Source organism: Tamandua tetradactyla, chromosome 11 (genome assembly GCF_023851605.1).
Source record: "Tamandua tetradactyla isolate mTamTet1 chromosome 11, mTamTet1.pri, whole genome shotgun sequence".
Classification (NCBI taxonomy): domain Eukaryota; kingdom Metazoa; phylum Chordata; class Mammalia; order Pilosa; family Myrmecophagidae; genus Tamandua; species Tamandua tetradactyla.
In genome coordinates this window covers 77,624,058-77,643,529 of record NC_135337.1, presented here as the reverse complement: position 1 = coordinate 77,643,529, position 19,472 = coordinate 77,624,058, and the positions used below count along the sequence as shown (strand labels likewise).

Genomic DNA, 19,472 nt, shown 5'->3' with positions numbered 1-19,472 from the left:
TGTTAATTTAAAAAAACATTTACTTGGCTAAGATTGAGTTCCTCGAAGGCAGGGTTACAACATCTAAGGCTCCCAGTGTATCTTATTGTCAGACACAGTTTCAGGTTCCCTGGGGGAGGTGAAGTCATTTAACCCTCACGACCCTGTATTACCGGTTCTTGTTAGGAGTCCCAATTTGCAGGTGGAGAGACTGAGACTGAGAAAGGTAGGTAACTTGGCCAGGCAAATGCTCAATACACTTTTCTTGAATTAGCATGTATATAGGGTATTTTGTGACTATGGCACATAGTAATGCCCCATAAATTTTTTGCGATTGAAGAAATGAGTAAGAGTTCTGTGCATTTTGTGGTTCTTTATCCTGTGTCCTTAAGCCCCACCCCGCCTCTAAGCCCCACCCCGCCCATAAGCCCCGCCCTCCAGTGGGCAACGGCCCCTTTCTACTTTGAGTCGAACCTCTCACAATATTCAATGGCCGCCAACGGTTTAAACTCCTCCTCCTCCCGAGGTAGCCAATGGCTGCTTCCGGCCTGGAGGGGTTTCCCTTGTGGAATCCAATGGTCTGCAGTCTTACATTAATCCCCTCCTCCTTGGGCACAGGCCACGCCCTCCTACAAACTGACTACCCGCCCCTCGACTAAGTTCCTCCGTGTCCCTCCTCCCACTTTCCTCCTTTCACCTCCCATAACCTCCGCCCCCTCCCATTAGACCCTGGGTCACGCCCCTTGGCCCTGCCCGCTATCCAATCCCGTTAACTAGCCCTGCTCCAACCCCCCCCTCTCATTGGTCCCTGCGCTCCTCTATCCCCGCACGTGTCCTGAGCGACGGCATCGTCGGCCTGTGACGTCCGGGGGGCGGGACTTCCGGCGGCCCGGAGTCCAATAAGCACGCGCCGGCCCGCTGCCCTGGCGGCCGCCTCCGCCTCCTCGGCGTCCTGCTCCCGCCCCCGGCTTCGCCTCCCGTTGCCGCCGCTGCCGCCGCTACAGCCGCCGCCGCAGCCTCTCGCGGCCTGGGCCTCCCGCCGCGAGCATGCCGCACGCCTTCAAGCCCGGGGACTTGGTGTTCGCCAAGATGAAAGGCTACCCGCACTGGCCGGCCCGGGTGAGGCCGCGCGGGAGCTGGGCCAGGCGGGGGCTGGGGTCGGAGGGGCCCCGGGTCCGAGCGACCCACGCGCCGGGGGTCTGGGGTGGGGGGGGCCCTGGGTGGGAGGAATCCTCACGCTGCGGGTCTTGGGGTCCGGGGTCTGAGGGACCCGCTTGCCGGGGGTCTGGTGGGGGGGCCGAGTTCGAGGGACCCGCGTGCAGGGGTTCTGGGGGTTTCTGGGTCCCAGGGACACGCACAATGGGGTCTGGGGTCCTGGGGTCCAGGGGCCTGCACTGCGGGGGTCTGGGGCATCCTGGGGCCGAGGGACCCGCGCGCCATAGTTCTGGGGCCCCTGAGTCCGGGAGATCCGCTGCTTCCAGGACAAGGGGCTTGAGGGACCTGGGGCCTGAGGATCGCGGGGTCTAAAGACCCCAGGGTTTGGGGAGGAGGCTGAAGGCCCTGGGGGTCAGAAGCCAAGTTTTGAGGGACTGAGGAGTGAGGATCATGTCTGAGGTGGGCTAAGGACAGAGAAGAGTTCGGGGTCAAGGCCGAGGGGGGCTTGGGACCTTGTGTGAGGGGTTGAGGGCTGTGCCCAGCGAGGCCAGGTATGAAAACGGGGCCAGGTAATGGAAATATCCAAAGTCTCAGGCAGAGGGGACTGGACCTGAGAAGGACAGGCCTGAGGGCCCAGAGGACTGATTAAATCCTGTTGGGAGGACTCTGGGGCCTAGTGCCCTGAGGAGACCCCTAAATACACTGAATACACCTGACTTGATGCTTGAAGCTGAGACCAGCTCAAAGCTAAGGGAGCTCAAGCCTGAAAAGAGAGCATATCTGAGGGATGTGGGTGGCTCAAGGGGACTTTGGGGTTCCCCTTTTGAGGTAACTGGGGTCTGAAGGAGCCAGATGATCCATGGAGTCCAAGTGTGAAGAGGGTCTTGAGTCTGGACATTTGCAGACTGCAGGTGAGTGGTGTTCCAGGTGCCATGAGGGGCAAGCCAGGGTAGATAAGAGACCTGGAGATTATTCTGATCACTGGGTCTCAGGGCTGAGATTGGCAGTCTCTGCATGGTAGAGGGATTTGGGGAGGTAGGGCATGGGGGTGGCAACAGCGAAGGGAGGGGAAATGGGAGGATAAGGCTGAAGGTCCAGCAGGAACAGAACAAGAAGGAGAGTCAGCCTGTGAGGTGGCTGGAGGCTTTATCTTGCTCCCTGGCTCCAGGTGGAAGTAAGTGAGAGGGCAGCACACAGAGCTAGGGGTTTGGTGGGGTCCTAAAGACTACCACAGAGAGCCAGGAGGTGGTGCAGGGAACACTGGCCTGGTAGACAGGTCTAAGAGTAAACGGCTCTTGAGCTCAGAGCTGATGCCAACTCTCAGAGGTTAAGGTGTGTCCTGGGTGGGGCCAGAGCAGAAGCAGGACCTGGAGGGCAAGCTGGGGTGGCACTCAGGTCAACAGAGTTTGGGAATACTGCCTTGGGATGTGGGGATGACCCTGTGTGGCCCAGAGCCCAGGGATTAAGGACTTAGAAAAACTAGTCCAGAGCATAAGTGGAAGAAGAGGAAGCTGAGTGAGTTGGGTAGGAAAGATTCTAGCAGCTACCAAGGAGTTGGAGAGGCAGATGGTGGCAGCATTAATTGGGACCAGAGAACCCCACTCTAACCTCATTTGCTGAGGTTTATTTTTCTTGGGGAAGACCAGGAGATGAAAGTTTACGGACTCTTCCATCCTCTTCCCAGTTCCTGTTTTTCCAGAGTGCTTAGCTTCTCCCTCTCCCCACTTCTCCAGCCAGCTCTCTAAGCCAGAACATTTCCAAGCACCTGATTGGAAGTGAAGGGGCTGCTTGCCTCCTGTGGGGTGGTGACTGACAGCTGCCGGAGCCCGTGGGCCTATAGGGAGAGGGTGGGACTTCCTGGATGCTGAGGGCCTGTCTCCTGCAGCCCACCCCCCACCCTCTGCATCCTTGGGGCTGCCAGCTGCAGCCCAAGCCAGTGCATCCTCTGGGAGACCACCTGTGGAGTGCCTCTTTGCGGGAGGGGGGCCACAGAGCAGGTTCTGGGAGTTCAGAGAAACTGAGCTTGACTCCACCCTTCTGGTTGCTTCAGAGGGCCGTATTTGGTTTTGCTCAGGTGAAGCACCTACCTTGGAGGGTAGCTCTCTTCCTGGGGGAGAGACCAACCTGAGTGTGTTTGGGGTGGTCCTGTAGGGGGTTGGGATCACAGAGGAATTCCTATTTGGAAGGTGCTGTGTCTTCTTGGGTTGAAGCTGTTTCTCCTCCCAGCATGCTTTTCCCCAAGTAACTTGGTTGTTTTCTTGGTGATTTCCTGGGTCAGTGGGTGTACCCCTCCACACATAACCCCCGCTCCCATCAGTCACCCCCTGACTGTCCTGATTGGCCTTTCACTGCAGATCGATGACATCGCTGATGGGGCCGTGAAGCCCCCACCCAACAAATACCCCATCTTCTTCTTCGGTACACATGAAACGTAAGTGTTCCCCTCTTGAGCTTGCGGTACCCCCCGCACGCCCCCCCGGTGCTCTCCAGGGTGGCCTAGCTCACCTGGGTCTGGCCCTGTGGTTCCTTTCTCCAGAGCCTTCTTGGGACCCAAGGACCTATTTCCCTACGACAAGTGTAAAGATAAATACGGGAAGCCTAACAAGAGGAAAGGCTTCAATGAGGGACTGTGGGAGATCCAGAACAATCCCCACGCCAGCTACAGTGCCCCTCCGGTGAGTAGCCCTGTGTGGCCTTGCAGAGGGGGCTGGAGGTGTCTTGTGGGAAAAGCAGAGGTCCCAGGACAGGTTTCTCAGCCTCGGTGCCATGGACCATCCCATATGCTGCTGGGTGCAGAGCAGCACCCCCTGCTTCCCCCAACTTGATGTCAGGAGCACCCCTCACCCTGATATGACAACCACAAGTGTCCCCAGACACCGTCAGATGACCCCCTGGGGACAGATTTGCCCCTGACTGAAATTGCTGCTTAAGATTAGTCGGAATTTAGAGGAGAGTATCTTTATAGCTTCTATAAAACCTTCTATCTTCTAAGAAAAAAGTTTTATTTTTCTCTTCTTCCAATAACTCCATTATTGCCAGAGTTTGGCTTCTGAAAAAAGGTTGTAGTGTTTAGATGTCAGAGTTTCAGATCAAACAGAAACAGAAAGGCCATGAGTCAATGATGGCATCTCGGTGGTCAGTCAGCACTTGGAAATATTCAGGCAAAGAAGTGTAGAAACGTAGAAAAATTGATTGAAAGCTGTAGATGGGTGAGAGAGGGGTGGCTCTCTGGTCACATTTTGAGGTGGGATGCAGATGGGGAGCAACTGGGCTTGGGGTCTTAGCTCTGCTTAAAGCTAAGCTTGAAGTACTGCTTTTGTGGTTTCTGTGGGATGCTGAGGAGGTGGGGTAGCCTGGGCTTGGGAGATGTGGGCGTGATGGCTGGGAGATAAAGGGAGCTGACCATGGGGGGCAAAGCTTGACTGTTAGGGAAGAAAAAGGCATTGGAGTTGGCAGGAGGGAAGGAAAGCAGGAGTTGGAAAGGGTCTTGTCCAGCCTTCGGTTTTCATGAATTGAGGACGGAGTAGTTCTGAAGTCCCCGTCCTGCTTGAGGACTTGGGGGTCTCGAGATGCTCTAGCATACCTCATTTTCATCTCAGCCTGCTGCTTGTGCTTGCCAGCAGGCACTCCCATCTCATGGCAAGTGATGTGCTGTGTAGCAGAATGCAAGAAGAATCAGACACAGTCCTTGCCTTCTAGGAATTTTGGGGAGCTTCCCCGTCCAGAAGTCAGGATTCAATCAACAGGGGCCTCCTGGGCACCACTTCTCAAGGGACCAGGGCCCCCATCTGTTGTGTGTCCTGGCAGTTTTTAACCTTTAAATCATGATTTGTCTGGAAGACTGAGGTTCTCCCTGATGACACCCACTGTCTTCCCCCAGCCTTTGCTTATCCACCACTTGGTGAGACAGAGCAGAAGGTCTCCAGGTAGTCGAGTTTCCGGTGACCTCTGGCACCAGCTCCAGTTCTCTCTTTAGTGGTGCCCTAAGCCGATTACCTCTTGGTGAATCATCACTCCATTTAATATTTATTGGTCACCCACAGTTGCTTAGTACCACATAGATGCCTGCCCTCTAGGAAATGAAACTCAAAACACTGCAGGCTTGAGATTAAATGCCCTAAGTTGAGAGGTAGTTATAAATATTGGAGCTGATTGCTGCTGTCTGGTTCCCTAACCTGACCACGCTTCCAAACGGGGCATTTGTTTAAAATACAGATCCCTGGGCCACACCATTAGAGAATTTTGATGTAGACTGAGGCCTGAGGGCCTTCATTCCACTCCCCATCCCACCGCCAAGCGTCCTTCTAGATGCTTCTGACACAGCCATAGATAGACATTTTGGAAGCATTGCTTTATGGGTAACTGAGCAACCTCTCCTAGTGTCTCTTTTCATTCTTAAATTTTTTATTTAGTTTTTACAGTTTGATAGGAACGCAGGCTCAGAATACAAAATTCAGATGGTTCCAAAAGGACCTAACAGTGAAAGGCTGGTATCCCTCTCTCTCCTGCCTTCTGTTCCCTCTGCTTTGTCCTCCTCTCAGAATAGCCATGACAAGCAGTTTCCCACAGACTTTTCCAAGAGATTTTACTCATGTAAAAGCATATACCTTTCTTTCTTGACACATATAATCCTATACTTTTCTTGGTGGTTGGTCCATGCCAGCACAGAGAGTTCCTTCCTTCTTTTCAGTCCACCTTAACTCAGGTTACGCTCCCTGGAGGTGGCTCCAGTTCATACTCCCGCAGCCATGGGTGGGAGGCACTGTTTCCCTGTTCCCTTAACACCCTGCTAGGAGGACATGGTATCTCAGTGTGGTTTTGATTACATTATCTTTTGGTCCTCTCAGTTGTCTCTAGAGTTGGCTGGGCAGGTGGCGTTTTTTTTTTTTTTTTTTTTTGTTTGTTTGTTTACCTCATTTTATAGATGAGCAGACTGAGGCCCAGAGGGTTTGTGTGCCTGCCCGGAGGGACCTAGGTGGACACTTGGAGCTCTTGGACTCAGACCAGGGTTTCTCTGTGTCGGTCCTGATAGCATGTGAGGCCGGGTAATTCTTTGGGGTGGGAGGCTCATCTGTGCATAGCCAGCATCCCTGATTTCCATATACCAGCTACCAGTTGTGTCTTCCAATCCTGACAACCAAAATGCCTCCCCCTGGGGACAAAATTGCCCATAGTTGAGAGCCCCCAACCTAGAAGGCTCCTACTTAATGTGCTCTTATCTCTGGTGGATGAAGAGGTAAAAGGATCTGTCCAAAGTCCTCAGGTTAGTGGGCAACAGAAGCCCAGGCCTCTGGCTCCCAGGCTGGCATCCTTTACTGGAGCTGTGTGCTATGGCCTCAGCAGTGGGTGGTGGGCAGGCTTGTCATTTGTTCCTTTTCCCTCCTGTCTGGTGGAAACAGGGCTGAGGGGAACTCCAGAGGAGGGGGGTCTGCAAAGTAACCTCTCCACCGGATTAGAGGTGTACAGGCAGGTGGTTCTGGGTTCAAGTCCCGCCTCTGCCATATGCTAGCTGTATACCTCGGGAATCAGTGTCCCCTCTCTGCACCTCAGTTTCCTCTCACAGTATCTCTGGGAGGTCCCATGAGAGGTTGCACGTCAAGCTCCTAGCACGGGAATGCATCATCAATGTGTGGTAGGCAGTGGTGGTGATATTTGGGAATGAGGAGTCAAGGCTGGGTTTCACCTTCGTTTTTTCCACCATATTCACCTTCCAGATCCATTAAGGCAGTGAAAAAAGCTGAATTGTTCGTCTCACTCGTCAAACCATTGATTGGGTCTTAGAATTGTTCGCCACTGGCCTTCTCTTTCTGGCTTCTTCTCCATGCTGCCCATGTTTATGTCATCCAAACCTCTCAGTATGGCCTCAGTTTCCCTAAGGCCTTTGTCAGAGGTTAGTCAGATTCCAGTGGGCCATCCCCAGGCGATTCAGAGTTCCTGTCCTGGTTTGATCCATAAGTATGGTGGACATTCAGTTTCCCCAGTTGAGTAACAGGAATTGTCTTCCAGATGGCCTTCCCAGGCCACTGAGGCACTGTTAGTGCTGTTGGACGGTGCCGGGCAGGAGCTAGGAGGGATTTTAGAAAGGAGAGGCTGTGTCCCAAGGATCTGGCTTTCAGGCCAAGGCTACCCTGGGTTTGCATCGCAGTCCCAGTATTTGTCAGTTGAGTTATCTCAAGCTGCTCCTTAACTGCTCAAAAAATTAGATGAGACTCCCCAGATGCTAAATGTGGAGAGAGACAATAGCTCAGTACTTGTGGTTCCCACTCAACTATTGGTAGCCCTTGGTATTATTTAATGGACCCTATTCCTTGGGCCAAAGACCCTCAGGCCGGGTGCTTGGTCACTTACCGTCTGAGCTGCTATTGCCCCTGTGAAAACTGGAGGATGATAGCACCCATCTCTATTTACCGCGGACGCTCCAAAGAGAAGTAATAGCTGCAGACACTTTCCAAGATCTCTGGAGGAAAGGCATAATCTCCTGTGGTAGCCTTATTCTCTCCTAGTGTTTTAGGTTTGGGGCTTGACTTACTTAATATGACCCTTTTGAATCTTGTCAGAAATTATCCAGATGAGGCCCTTGGTCACAGGAACACAAGGCAGAAAAAAATGGGTTCAGGGCTGAGCCTTGAGGTCCTTTTAACACCTGGGTCTCATTTTCATCTGTTCAGTTGGGACTGGTAACCTGGGCACGTGTGGTCTCAGCATTGTGGTGGTGGTGGGGGGAATCTGGGGCTTTAGCAAAGAGTGGAGGGAGAGGAGAGGTGAGGGAGGGCGGAGGGCCCCTTCCCTCCACCCCCTGCCTGGCTCTCCTACCCTTTGAATTGCTGTCCTGGCCCAGGTCAATGCCCAAAGTTCTCACCCCACACTTCCAGCACTCACTCTCTCTGTGGCTCCTTCCATTTGGCCACACTGCCATGACCGCACCCTCTGCGTCTGTCCACCCAGAGACAGGTCCTCCTCCCTCCTTTGCGAGCCCTTGGCACTGCGTTTCTCATGCCTAGTCTCCCCTCATGACTCCTGACCACACAGTCTTTGAAACTCCCATCATATGTCTTCTCAGTTTCCTGGGGCCATAATTACTAAGTACCACAAACCTGGGGACTTAAAACAATGGAAATGTGTTGTCTAGCAGTTCTAGAGGCTTGAAGTCTGAAGTCAGGGTGTCGGCAGAGCCATGCCCTCTCTGAAACCTGTTGGGGAGGCTCCTTGCCTCCTCCAGCTTCTGGTAGCTTCTGGCAATCCTTGGTGTTCCTTGGCTTATAGCTGCGTCCCTCCTGTCTGCCTCTGACATCCCATGGTCTCCGCTCCCAGCTCCTGTGCCTCTTAGAAGGACACCAGCCATTGGATTTAGGCTCCCCCTAACCCCCCAACACACACATATGTGTTCCAGCTGGACCTGAATGCATCTGCAAATTCCCTTTTGCCTATGAGGTCACTTTTAAAGGTACCGGGGCTTTAAGACTTCAATCTGTCCTTTTAGTGGACACAGGCCAACCCCCAGCGTATATATTCATACCACTTTCATCTTCCTTGTTTGCTTCTTGGCCCACTTCAGTCCATTCCATCTCTAGTATCATCATGCCAATAGAAGGTGGCTGTTCAAAATCAATCTCCCTCTCTCTCTGAAAAAAATATCAGTTACTTTGGAGAGAAATATCAGGAAATCGCCTGGTGAGATTTTACACGCAGGCTTGGCTTTACTAGGGGTGCGGCATCTCGGTGTCCTGGGAGCCCCCCTCCCTCGGTTCACTAGGCTCTCTGTGACTCATTTTCTCCGTCACAAGACCGAGAGGCTGGACCCCAGCACCTGAGAGCCCTGGTGGGTACTGGGTGCTGGGTCACCCTCCAGGCCTGTGGTGATGTGTGCTTTCTGCCCCTCAGCCGGTGAGCTCCTCGGACAGTGAGGCTCCAGAAGCTGACCCGGCAGGCGGCAGTGACGAGGACGAGGACCGGGGCGTCATGGCTGCCGCAGCCGTGACTGCCACAGCTGCCAGCGACAGGGTAGAGAGCGACTCAGACTCAGACAAGAGCAGCGACAACAGTGGCCTGAAGCGGAAGGCACCAGCACTGAAGGTAGGCGGCCAGCACAGCCTTGGGCTGGGGGCACTGGGGCCCTTCCTCCTCTCACCCTGAAGTCTTGTCCAGCAGCATGCCCCACCCTTTTCTGCCTATGTTTTTCTTTTTAACAAGCATTTTAAAAATTGAGATATAATTCATATGCCCTACAATTCGTTTCAAAATATGCAGTTGAGTGGTTTTTAGTGTATTCAGGGTTGTGCAATGATTACTGCCTCATTCTGGGAAATTTTCCACACCCCCAAAGAGGCCCCATACCTATTAGGCACTTCCCACTACCCTGTCCCCCAGCCCCTGGCACCCTCTAGTCTCCTTTCTGTTTCTGTGGATTTGCCTTGTCTGGGCATTTCATATACAATATGTAGTATTCGTCCTTTTGTGTCTGCTGTATTTCATTCAGCACAGTGTTTTCAGGTTCACTCACATTGAAGCATGTTATCAGGACTTAATTCATTTTTAAATTTCTCTTTAATTGTGGCATCATATATACAACATAGCCTTTCCCATCAACCCCTTAGCCCCTTTCAAGTATACAGTTCAGCAGTGTTAGTTGCATTCATAGTATTGTCTGTGCTCTCATCACCACCATCCGTGACTAAAACTTTTCTGTCTCTTCAAGCAGAAGTGTCCTCATGAAGTATTAACTCCCCATCACCTCTCCCACCAGCCCACATGGGGTGGGCTGAAATCTGCTTTTGTTTCTCTGGCTTTTCTTATCTAGATAGTTTATATAAGTGGGATCATACAGTATTTGTTCTGTTTGGCTTCTTTCACCCAACACAATATTTTCAGGATCCATCCATGCCGCATCATATGTCAGAACTCCATTCCTTTTTCCAGTGAAGTAATACTGCATGATTTGGGTGGACCCCATTTTGTTTGTCCATTCATCTATCGAAAGATGCTTGAGTTATTTCCACCTATTGGCTATTACGTATCGTGCTGTTATGAACCTTCTTGTACGGGTTTTTGTGTGGACACGTTTTCAATTTTCTAGTGCTCCCTACCTCTTTTTTTTTCAACTTTTTAGTTTTGCAATACTTTCAATCTTATAGGACAGTTACAAAATGAAAACCCCAAAAGGCAAACCCCATACAGAGAACTTAAACATCCCATACCCCTCCCCAGAAAGCCAGATCTGCCAGTTTTAACGTTTTGCCACATTTGCCATCACATCCATTTGTCCATAATCCATCATTTATGTCTGTACATCCATCATCTATGTCTGTTCATCCATCTATCTATCAATCCATTTTCTGAACACTTGCGTATAGGTTGTATACATCACACTTTGAACGTTTAACACTGCCAGGTATATTTCCCAAGAATGAGGATATTCATTAATGTAACCATGTCAAGTGCAGTTCAGGAAATTTAGCAGTGATCCAAAGCTTACAGTCCGTGTGCCAGTTTTTTCAGTGTCCCAATAATGTCCCTTTGAGCCTTTTCTCTCCCTTGCTAGATCCCATCCTGATCATCTCTTCAGTTGCTCTTTCTTAGTCTTTTTTTTTTAATTGTGAGAAAATATATACAACGTAAACTTTTATTGTCTCTTCAGTTGCTCTTAGTCTTTTTTTTTTTAATTGTGAGATATGTATATATATATATATATATATCCAAGGAGGTAAACTTTCCCTTCTCAACCCCTCCAAACACCCCATTCGGTGGGATTAATCACTACGGTACCCTCCCCACCTTCCATTACTAAAATTTTCTCATCTCCTCCAAGAGAAATCCTCCATCTGTTATACATGAACTACCCCCACCTCTGGTAGCCTGTGCTCTAATACCTGTCTTGAGCATGCACATCTTCCAGGATTACCTTTGTACTTACCATGGGGCTCAAATTTAACATCCTAGATCTATGACAATCTCCTTTACGTGGATACCCACTTAACTTTAATAGTTTACACAAACTATGTCCCTAAGCTCTCCATCCTCCCTCCTTTATGTAGGTCTGGACACAAATTACGTGTTTATACATTGAGTCCCAAACCACTGATTTCTCATTATGTTTTATGCATTTGCCTTTTAGATCCTGTAAGAAGCAAAAATTGGAGTTATGGAACAAAATACAGTAGTACTGGCACTGGTATTTACCCATGTTGTTACCCTTACCAGAGAACTTCAGTTCTTCATGAAGCTTCACTTGATTGCCTGTTGTCCTTTCCTTTCCAGCTGTAGAACTCTTTTGAGCATCTCCGGTAGGGCAGGTCTAGTGGTGACTAACACTCCCTCAGCTTTTGTTTAGCTGGGAATGTCTTAATTTCTCCCTCATTTTTAAAAGAGTTTTGCTGGATATAGAATTCTTGGTTGGCATTTTTTTGCTTTCAGCCCTTTAAATATGTCTTCCCACTGCTTCTTATCCCCATGGGTCCCAGTGAGAAATCGGTACATGATCTTATTCAGGCTCCCTGTACATTACACTTGACTTATCTCTTGCAGCTTCCAGAATTCTCTGTTTGGCTATGGCATTTGACAGTTTGATTATAATACACTGTGGTGTGGGTCTGTTTAGGTTTATCCTGTTAGGGGTTCCTTGGGCATCTTGGTAGTGCATGTTGATGCCTTTCAGTAACTTGGGGAGTTTTCAGCCATTGTTTATTTGAATATGAAATTTCTCTGCCCCTTTCTGTCTTTCTTCTCCTTTTGAGATCTCACAACGCATATGTTGGTGCATGTGAAGGTGTCCCACTGGTGCCTCAGGCTCTATTCACTTTTCTTCATTCTTCCTTCAGCTCCTCAGACTGCATGATTTCTTCCTTCCTTCCTTCCTTCCAGAAATCTTCACTTACATATATTCCATAGATAGTGTACGTATCATCTCATAGTTGTGTATTCATCACCATGATCATTTTTTAGAACATTTGCATCACTCCAGAAAAAGAAAAAAAAAACAGAAAACTCGTACATCCCATTCTCTTTACCCCTCTCTCTCATTGACCGCTAGTATTTCCATCTACCCGATCTATTTTACCCTATGTCCCCCCCATTATTTATTTATTTATTCATTCATATTTTTTACTCATCTGTCCATACCCTATAAAAGGAGCCTCAGACACAAGGTTTTCACAATCACACAGTCACATTGTAAAAGTTATATCTTTATACAAATCATCTTCAAGAACCAAGGCTACTGGAACACCCCTCAATGGTTTCTGGTACCTCCAGCCACTCCAATACACCATAAACTAAAAAGGGGTATCTGTATAATGCGTAAGAATAGCCTCCAGGACAGCCTCTCAACTCTGAAGTCTCTCAGCTGTTGAACTTTATTTTGTCTCATTTCTCTCTTTCCCCTTTTGGTCAAGAAGGATTTCTCTATCCTTTGATGCTGGATTTCTGTCCCACGTTGCCGGGGAGATTTACACCCCTGGGAGTCATGTCTCACTTAGTGTGGAGGGTAGTGGGTTCATTTGTTGAGTTGATTTAGAGAGAGAGGCCTCATCTGAACAATAGAAGAGGTTCTCTTGAGGTGACTTTTAGGCCTTATTTTAGCTAGGCTTAATCTGCCCTTTGCAAGAATTAGTTTCATAGGGGTGAACCCCAATTTTGAGGGCTCAGCCTGCTGATTTGGCTGCTCCCACTGCTTGCGAGAATATCGAATTCTCCAACTGGAGAAGTTGAATATTTCCTCCTTTCTCTCCAGTCTCCCAAGGGAACTTTTCAGACTGCATGATTTCAATGGTCTTATCTTCAAGTTTTCTGATTCTTTCTTCTGCCAGTGCCAATCTGATATTGAATCCCTCTAGGGAATTTTTAATTTCTCTTACTGTGGTCTTCAGCTTGTTTGGGTGGATTCGTTTTCATAATTTCCATCTCTGTTTTGGTATTCTCTTTCTGTTCATCTATTGTTTTCCTAATTTTCTTTAGTTCTCTGTCCATGTTTTCCTTATCTCTTTGAGCATTTTTAGGACCATTTTTTAAGTCTTTGTGTGAAATGTCCCAGGTTGGTTCTCCTTCTTATTGGTTTCTGATGCTTTAACCCTCTCATATGCCTGTGCCATTGCTTCCTATTTCTTTGTATGTTTTGTAGCCTATTGTTGAAACCTGGACATTTTGCTATTTTAATGTGTTACCACTGGAATTTAACCTCTGAGATATCTTTTCCTTAAGCTTGTATCCAGCTCGTATTATCACAGAGCCTTCCTTGAATGCCAGTAGCTAACTGAAAATAAAAAAGAGAGAGAAGAGAAAAAAGGAAATACCTTCTTGAAGGTTGACCCAAGAGTGTGCTTTCTTTCAGGGCTCTTCATAAAATGAATTTGGAGACTAGCTCCAGGCCAAAGCATAGGGGCCTCCCTGATCTTTTCTATGTATGTGTATTGCTTGGGCATGTGTATGTGGCCTTGGGAGTGCCCCTGTTTACATGGATAGGAGTGTCCCTTCTTCCCTAGAAAAGTTTCCTCTTGGGTGCTGTGCTGTATGTCCTACAATCAGCAATCTATTACCCCGGCATCCACTTGACAGCTTGCCCACAGTGTTCTGTAGGAGAGCTCCATGAACTGCCTTCTACATGCGGGGAAATTTCTGGAATAGCGAATCCCTCAGGCCACCACCAGGCAGATAGGGCCAGGCATTTATGCTCCCTCCAGAGCTGGTACATGCTGAGCTGATGAGGGGTGAGGGAGGGGCCAGCCAGGGCACCATAAGGTCCTACTGCTCTCAAGTGGCCTTTGTCTTGATTTGGCACACACTCTGTTTCTGCTAGCCTTTTTTTTTTTTTTGCATGGGCAGGCATCAGAATCGAACCCAGGTCTCAGGCATGGCAGGTGAGAACTCTGCCTGCTGAGTCACCATAACCCACCCCTTTTGTTTTTAATACTATTAATAAAACTAATTTTAATTGATACTTGCCATATGCCAGCTACTCTTTTTTTTTTTTAATATTTTTACTTGTGAAATATAACACATATGCCCCCCAAAAAGCAATAATTTTCAGAGTGCATTTGAACAAGTAGTTACAGAATAGATTTCAAAGTTTAGTATGTGTTATCATTCCACATTTTGAGATTATTCCTACTAGCTGCTCCAAAATAGTGGAAGCTGCAAGAAATATTGTTATAGTGATTCAGCAGTCAAACTCACTTATTAGAGCCTATCATCTCTGCTGTAACTTCTCCTTATCCTTTGCTCCTACTCCCATCTATAAGGCTCTTTGGGCTATGCCCAATATTACTTTTTCATCTTGAAGAGGGGTGTTAATGATATAGGATAGGGGGGTGGAATTAGTTGATATTCTAGGAGAGGCTGGCCTCTCTGGCTCTTAGGACTTATATGGCCTAGGAACCCTCTGGTGGTTATAGGTTTCAGAAAAGTAACTTAGTACATGAAGCTTTTATAGAGTCTCAGAGCCCTAGGCGTTCTTTAGGGTTACCAGGAATGATGTTAGTTGGGGTTTGGCAAACCATGGCAATTAGCAATATCTAGCTGAAACTTGCATAAGAGTAGCCTCCAGAAGAGCCTCTTGACTCTGATACCTTATTTTGTTGGCATTTCCTTCCCCCCTCTTTAGTCTGGAAGTTGTTGTCAGTTCCATGGTGCCATGGCCAGGTTCAACCCTGGGAGTCATGTCCTCCAATGTCAGGGAGACTTTCACCCCTGAATGTCATGTCTTACATAGAGGGGAGGGTAATGATTTTCTTTTCAGAGTTAGGCTTAGAGAGAGGCCACATCTGAGCAACTAAAAAGGTTTCCCAGAAGCAGCTGAACGTCAAGAGTACACACGCTACATCTCTTACCCTACGTTCTAACTTGCTGTAGACCCAGCCAGGTTGGCTTTGTTTTAAACTTTAATTGAGGCCTGATTTCTTTCTTGGTTACTTCAACTATTATTACATATAGCTTTGCTAACTTTCAGGTCTGCAGCACTCCATTTCTGGGACCCAGGTATCACAGAGTTACTCAGAATTCCAAGGAAATACCAGCTGGTACAAATATAGCTCAATGTCTCGGAATCTAGAAATACATCCACAACTTCAGACCAAATGTGGGGGCTATAAGGGCCCATAATCCAGGTTCTCATTTTTTTATAAGTATTTTCTGAGAGAGACCTTAGCATATTTGTTCTTTTGTTTCTGGCCCATTCTGCACAGCCTGTTGTCCCCAAGATTTATTCAGTTTGTTGTGTGCCCCTAGATGTCCCTTCTTTTTGGAGTTGCACCAAATTCTATCATATAAATGTATCACTGTCTGCCATTGTTCTTCTTATCATTGTATCTTTTGGCTCCCTCCATCTATTGGACATATGGATAATATCCAAAATAAACAAACCATGTCTCACCGTGTCTTTGGTTGTACAATTAGCACCATTCTCAATTTTAGACCAATTTTTTGGTCCATCATGACCGAGAACTGGCAAACATAACATCACCAACTATCAAATGAAAACTGCCCCTTATCACTTATCCCCTCCCCTCCCCAGTTAGTTGTTCTTGGAAGTGCTGTGGTGCTGTTGATGCCTTCCTGTTAACTATTGGCCATAACATGCATTTTTAGTTTCCGGCCATATCCCTCTACTATTGACTCTTTGTCCACTATCGAACCATGGAAATAGTTCATGTGAGAGCTTATTTATAATCATAAATTTAACAGATGGGGTACATGGCACTATACATCCCCTTTCAGCCATATTCACCTTGAATATGGCAATATTACTTATAAACCCACTTATTTTTTATTACTTATAAACCCACTTATTATTATCATCACTTCTGTCTGTTCCCTTGCATTTTAGGTTCAACCTCTTTGGGTAGCCTTTCCTCTGTCTCTAGCTTTTGTGTACCTCTAGGTCTCCTATATTTTACAGTATAACCTCTGAGATTACCTTTACCAGAGTCGTAATAGTGAAATCATACAGTATCAGACCTTTTGTGACTGACTAATTACACTTAGCATTATGTCCTCAAGGTTCATCCATGCTGTCATATGTCTTGGGGCATCATTTCATCTTACTGCTGCATAATATTTTATCATATGTATGTACCACGTTTTGTTTGTCCACTCATCTGTTGATAGGCACTTGGATTGTTTCCATCTTTTGGTGGTTGTGAATAGTGCTGCTATGAACATTGGTGTGCAGATGTCTGTTCATGGCACTGCTTTCAGCTCTTCTGGGTTAATACCAAGTATTGGTATTGCCAGGTCATAGAGCAACTCAATATTTAGTTTTCTGAGGAATCACCAAACTGTTTTCCACAGCACCTGTACCCTTACACATTCCCACCAACAGTGAATAAGTGTTCAGATTTCTCCATAACTTCTCTAACATTTGTAGTTTTTATTTGTTTAGTAGGTGTGAAGTGACATCTCATTGTAGTCTTGATTTGCATTTCCCTTATAGCTAAAGAAGATGAGCGTATCTCCATGTGCCTTTCACCCATTTGTTTTTGTTCTTCAGAAAAGTGTTCGCATTCTTTGCCCATTTTGTAATTGGGTTGTTTGGTCTTTTGTTGTTGAATTGTATAATTTCTTTTCACAGTCACACAGTCACATTGCAAAAGCTATATCATTATACAGTCATCTTCAAGAAACACGGCTACTGGAACACAGCTCTACATTTTCAGGCAATTCCCTCCAGCCTCTCCATTACATCTTGAATAACAAGGTGATATCTACTTAATGTGTAAGAATAACCTCCGGGATAACCTCTCGACTCTGTTTGGAATCTCTCAGCCATTGACACTTTATTTTGTCTCATTTCTTTCTTCCCCCTTTCGGTTGAGAAGGTTTTCTCAATCCCTTGGTGCTGAGTCCCAACTCATTCTAGGGTTTCTGTCCCACACTGTCAGGAAGGTCCACACCCCTGGGAGTCAAGCCCCATGTAGAGAAGGGGAGGGCAATGAGTTTGCTTGTTGTGTTGACTGAGAGAGAGAGGCCACATCTGAGCAACAAAAGAGGCTCTCTTGGGGGTGACCCTTAGGCTTATTTTAAGTAGGCTTAGCCTATCGTTTGTGGGGTTAAGTTTCATGAACAAACCCCAAGATTGGGGGCTCATCTTTTGTTGCTCGGATGTGGCCTCTCTCTCCAGCCAACACAACAAGCAAATTCACCACCCTCCCCCTGTCTATGTGGGACATGACTCCCGGGGGTGTGGACCTCCCTGGTAACGTGGGACAGAAATCCTAGAATGAGCTGAGACTCAGCATCAAGGGATTGCGAAAACCTCAACCAAAAGGGGGAAGAGTGAAATGAGACAAAGTGTCAATGGCTGAGAGATTCCAGACAGAATTGAGAGGTTATCCTGGAGGTTATTCTTACGCATTGAGTAGATGTCACCTTGTTATCAAGATGTAATGGAGAGGCTGGAGGGAACAGCCTGAAAATGTAGAGCTGTGTTCCAGTAGCCATATTTCTTGATGATGATTGATAATGATATAGCTTTCACAGTGTGACTGTGTGATTGAGAAAACCTTGTGTCTGATGCTCCTTCTATCTACCTTGTCAACAGACGAGTAGAACATATGGAATAAAAATAAATAATGGGGGGGGGAAGATTGGGGGCTCAGCCTATGGCTTTGGTTATCCCCACTGCTTGTGAGAATACCAAGAATTCTCTACTTGAGGAAGTTGAATTTTCCCCCTTTCTCACCATTCCCCCAAGGGGACTTTGTAAGTACTTTTTTATTCACTGTTCAAATCCTTCTGGGATTTATCGGGACACTACTCTGGACAAACCTACATTATCTCATGCCCTACTCAAGGTTCCATGTATTTATGGTGTTCATTTAAGCTGTCCACATAAGTTATAATAGGAAATGCACTAGTCAAAGTATAAATTTTGTACCAAATAAAAATTTATGCTTTAGCCTCACACGTAAGTTAAAGTTTTAAGTATTAATTGCCATCTGTTTTCAATACACTGCATTATTGACATTCCTTTGTTCTTCCTCATGCAAAGCATTTTTAAATTTGTACATTTAGTCACTATCATTATACACTCTAGGCAGTCCTAGATTAAACCATCTCAGTCTTTATCGTCTGCCTTTCCTTCTGATTTCATTTGTGCCCCCAGGCCTCCTCCCTCTATAATTCTCACATTCAGCTTCATTCAATGTACTAACATTATTGTATTACAGTTAAGTAGTATTGTGCTATCCATTTCTGAATTTTTACAATCAGTCCCGTTGCACAATCTGTATCACTTCAGTTCCGAGTACCCAATATCTACCCTTTTTCTATCTCCTGATGACCTCTGTTCTTACTGAAATTATCCAACTTCATTCATTAATGTTAGTTCCTATCAGGGAGACCATACAGTATTTGTCCTTTTGTTTCTGGCTAGTCTCACTCAGCATAATGTCCTTAAGGTTCATCTATGTTGTTACATGTATAATTTCTTTATGTGCACAGGATATCAAGCATTTATCTGATATGTGGTTTCCAAATATTTCTCCCAGTGTGTTGGCTGCCACTTCACCTTTTTGACACAGCCCTTTGAGGTGCAGAAGCTTTTGATATTAAGGAATTCCTAGTTATCTATTTTTTCTTTCATTGCTTGTGCTTTAGGTATAAAGTTTAAGAAACTTTCTCCTATTGCTAAGTATTGAAGATGTTTCCCTTTATTTTCTTCTAGGAGTTTTATGGTACTGGCTCTTATATTTAGGTCATTGATCCATTTTGAATTAAATTTTGTATAGGATGTAAGGTAGGGGTCCTCTTTCATTCTTTGGCTATTGATATCCAATTCTCTCATGTCCATTTATTAAAAAGGCTATTCTATCCCACTTCAGTGGATTTGGGGCTTTATCAAAAATCAGTTGACCATAGATTTGATGCTCTGTCTCTGCACTCTCGATTTGATTCCATCGGTAGATACTTCTATCTTTGTGCTGATACCATGATGTTTTGGCCACTGTGGCTTAATAGTAAGCTTTGAAATTAGGAAGTAATAGTCCTCCTACTTTGCTCTTCTTTTTTTAGGATATCTTGAGCTATTTGAGGTTTCTTTTCCTTCCAAATAAATTTGATAACTAGCTTTTCCAAGTCTTCAAAATAGGTTGTTGGAATTTTAATTGAAATTCCATTGTACTGTGGGTCAGTTTGGGTAGAATTGACATCTTTTTATTATTTTATTTAGTGAAACTTCACAAACAAACACGAACATTCTTACCATATGATCATTCCATTCTTGGTATATAATCAATAGCTCACCGTATCATCATGTAGTTGTATATTCATCACCATGATCATTTCTTAGAACATTTGCATCAAGAATTGGCATCTTAATGACATTCAGCCTTCCTATCCATGAGCCCAGGATA

At 46.5% G+C, this 19,472-nt stretch overlaps 1 protein-coding gene across 2 annotated transcripts in view; it reads left to right on the top strand.

Annotated features, from left to right (window-relative positions):
- Positions 1 to 947: 947 nt before the first annotated feature.
- The window catches only part of HDGFL2 (HDGF like 2), a 36,458-nt gene continuing 17,933 nt past the window's right edge, over positions 948 to 19,472 (top strand). The window contains exons 1-4 of one of the 2 annotated variants that reach the window (XM_077121099.1): positions 948 to 1,098; positions 3,489 to 3,565; positions 3,671 to 3,809; positions 9,016 to 9,207. In XM_077121099.1, coding sequence (XP_076977214.1) covers positions 1,027 to 1,098; positions 3,489 to 3,565; positions 3,671 to 3,809; positions 9,016 to 9,207 — 480 coding nt within the window. In that variant the 5' untranslated portion in view covers positions 948 to 1,026. The remainder of the gene's footprint in view (positions 1,099 to 3,488; positions 3,566 to 3,670; positions 3,810 to 9,015; positions 9,208 to 19,472) is intronic. The other variant, XM_077121098.1, reaches the window with a different exon arrangement.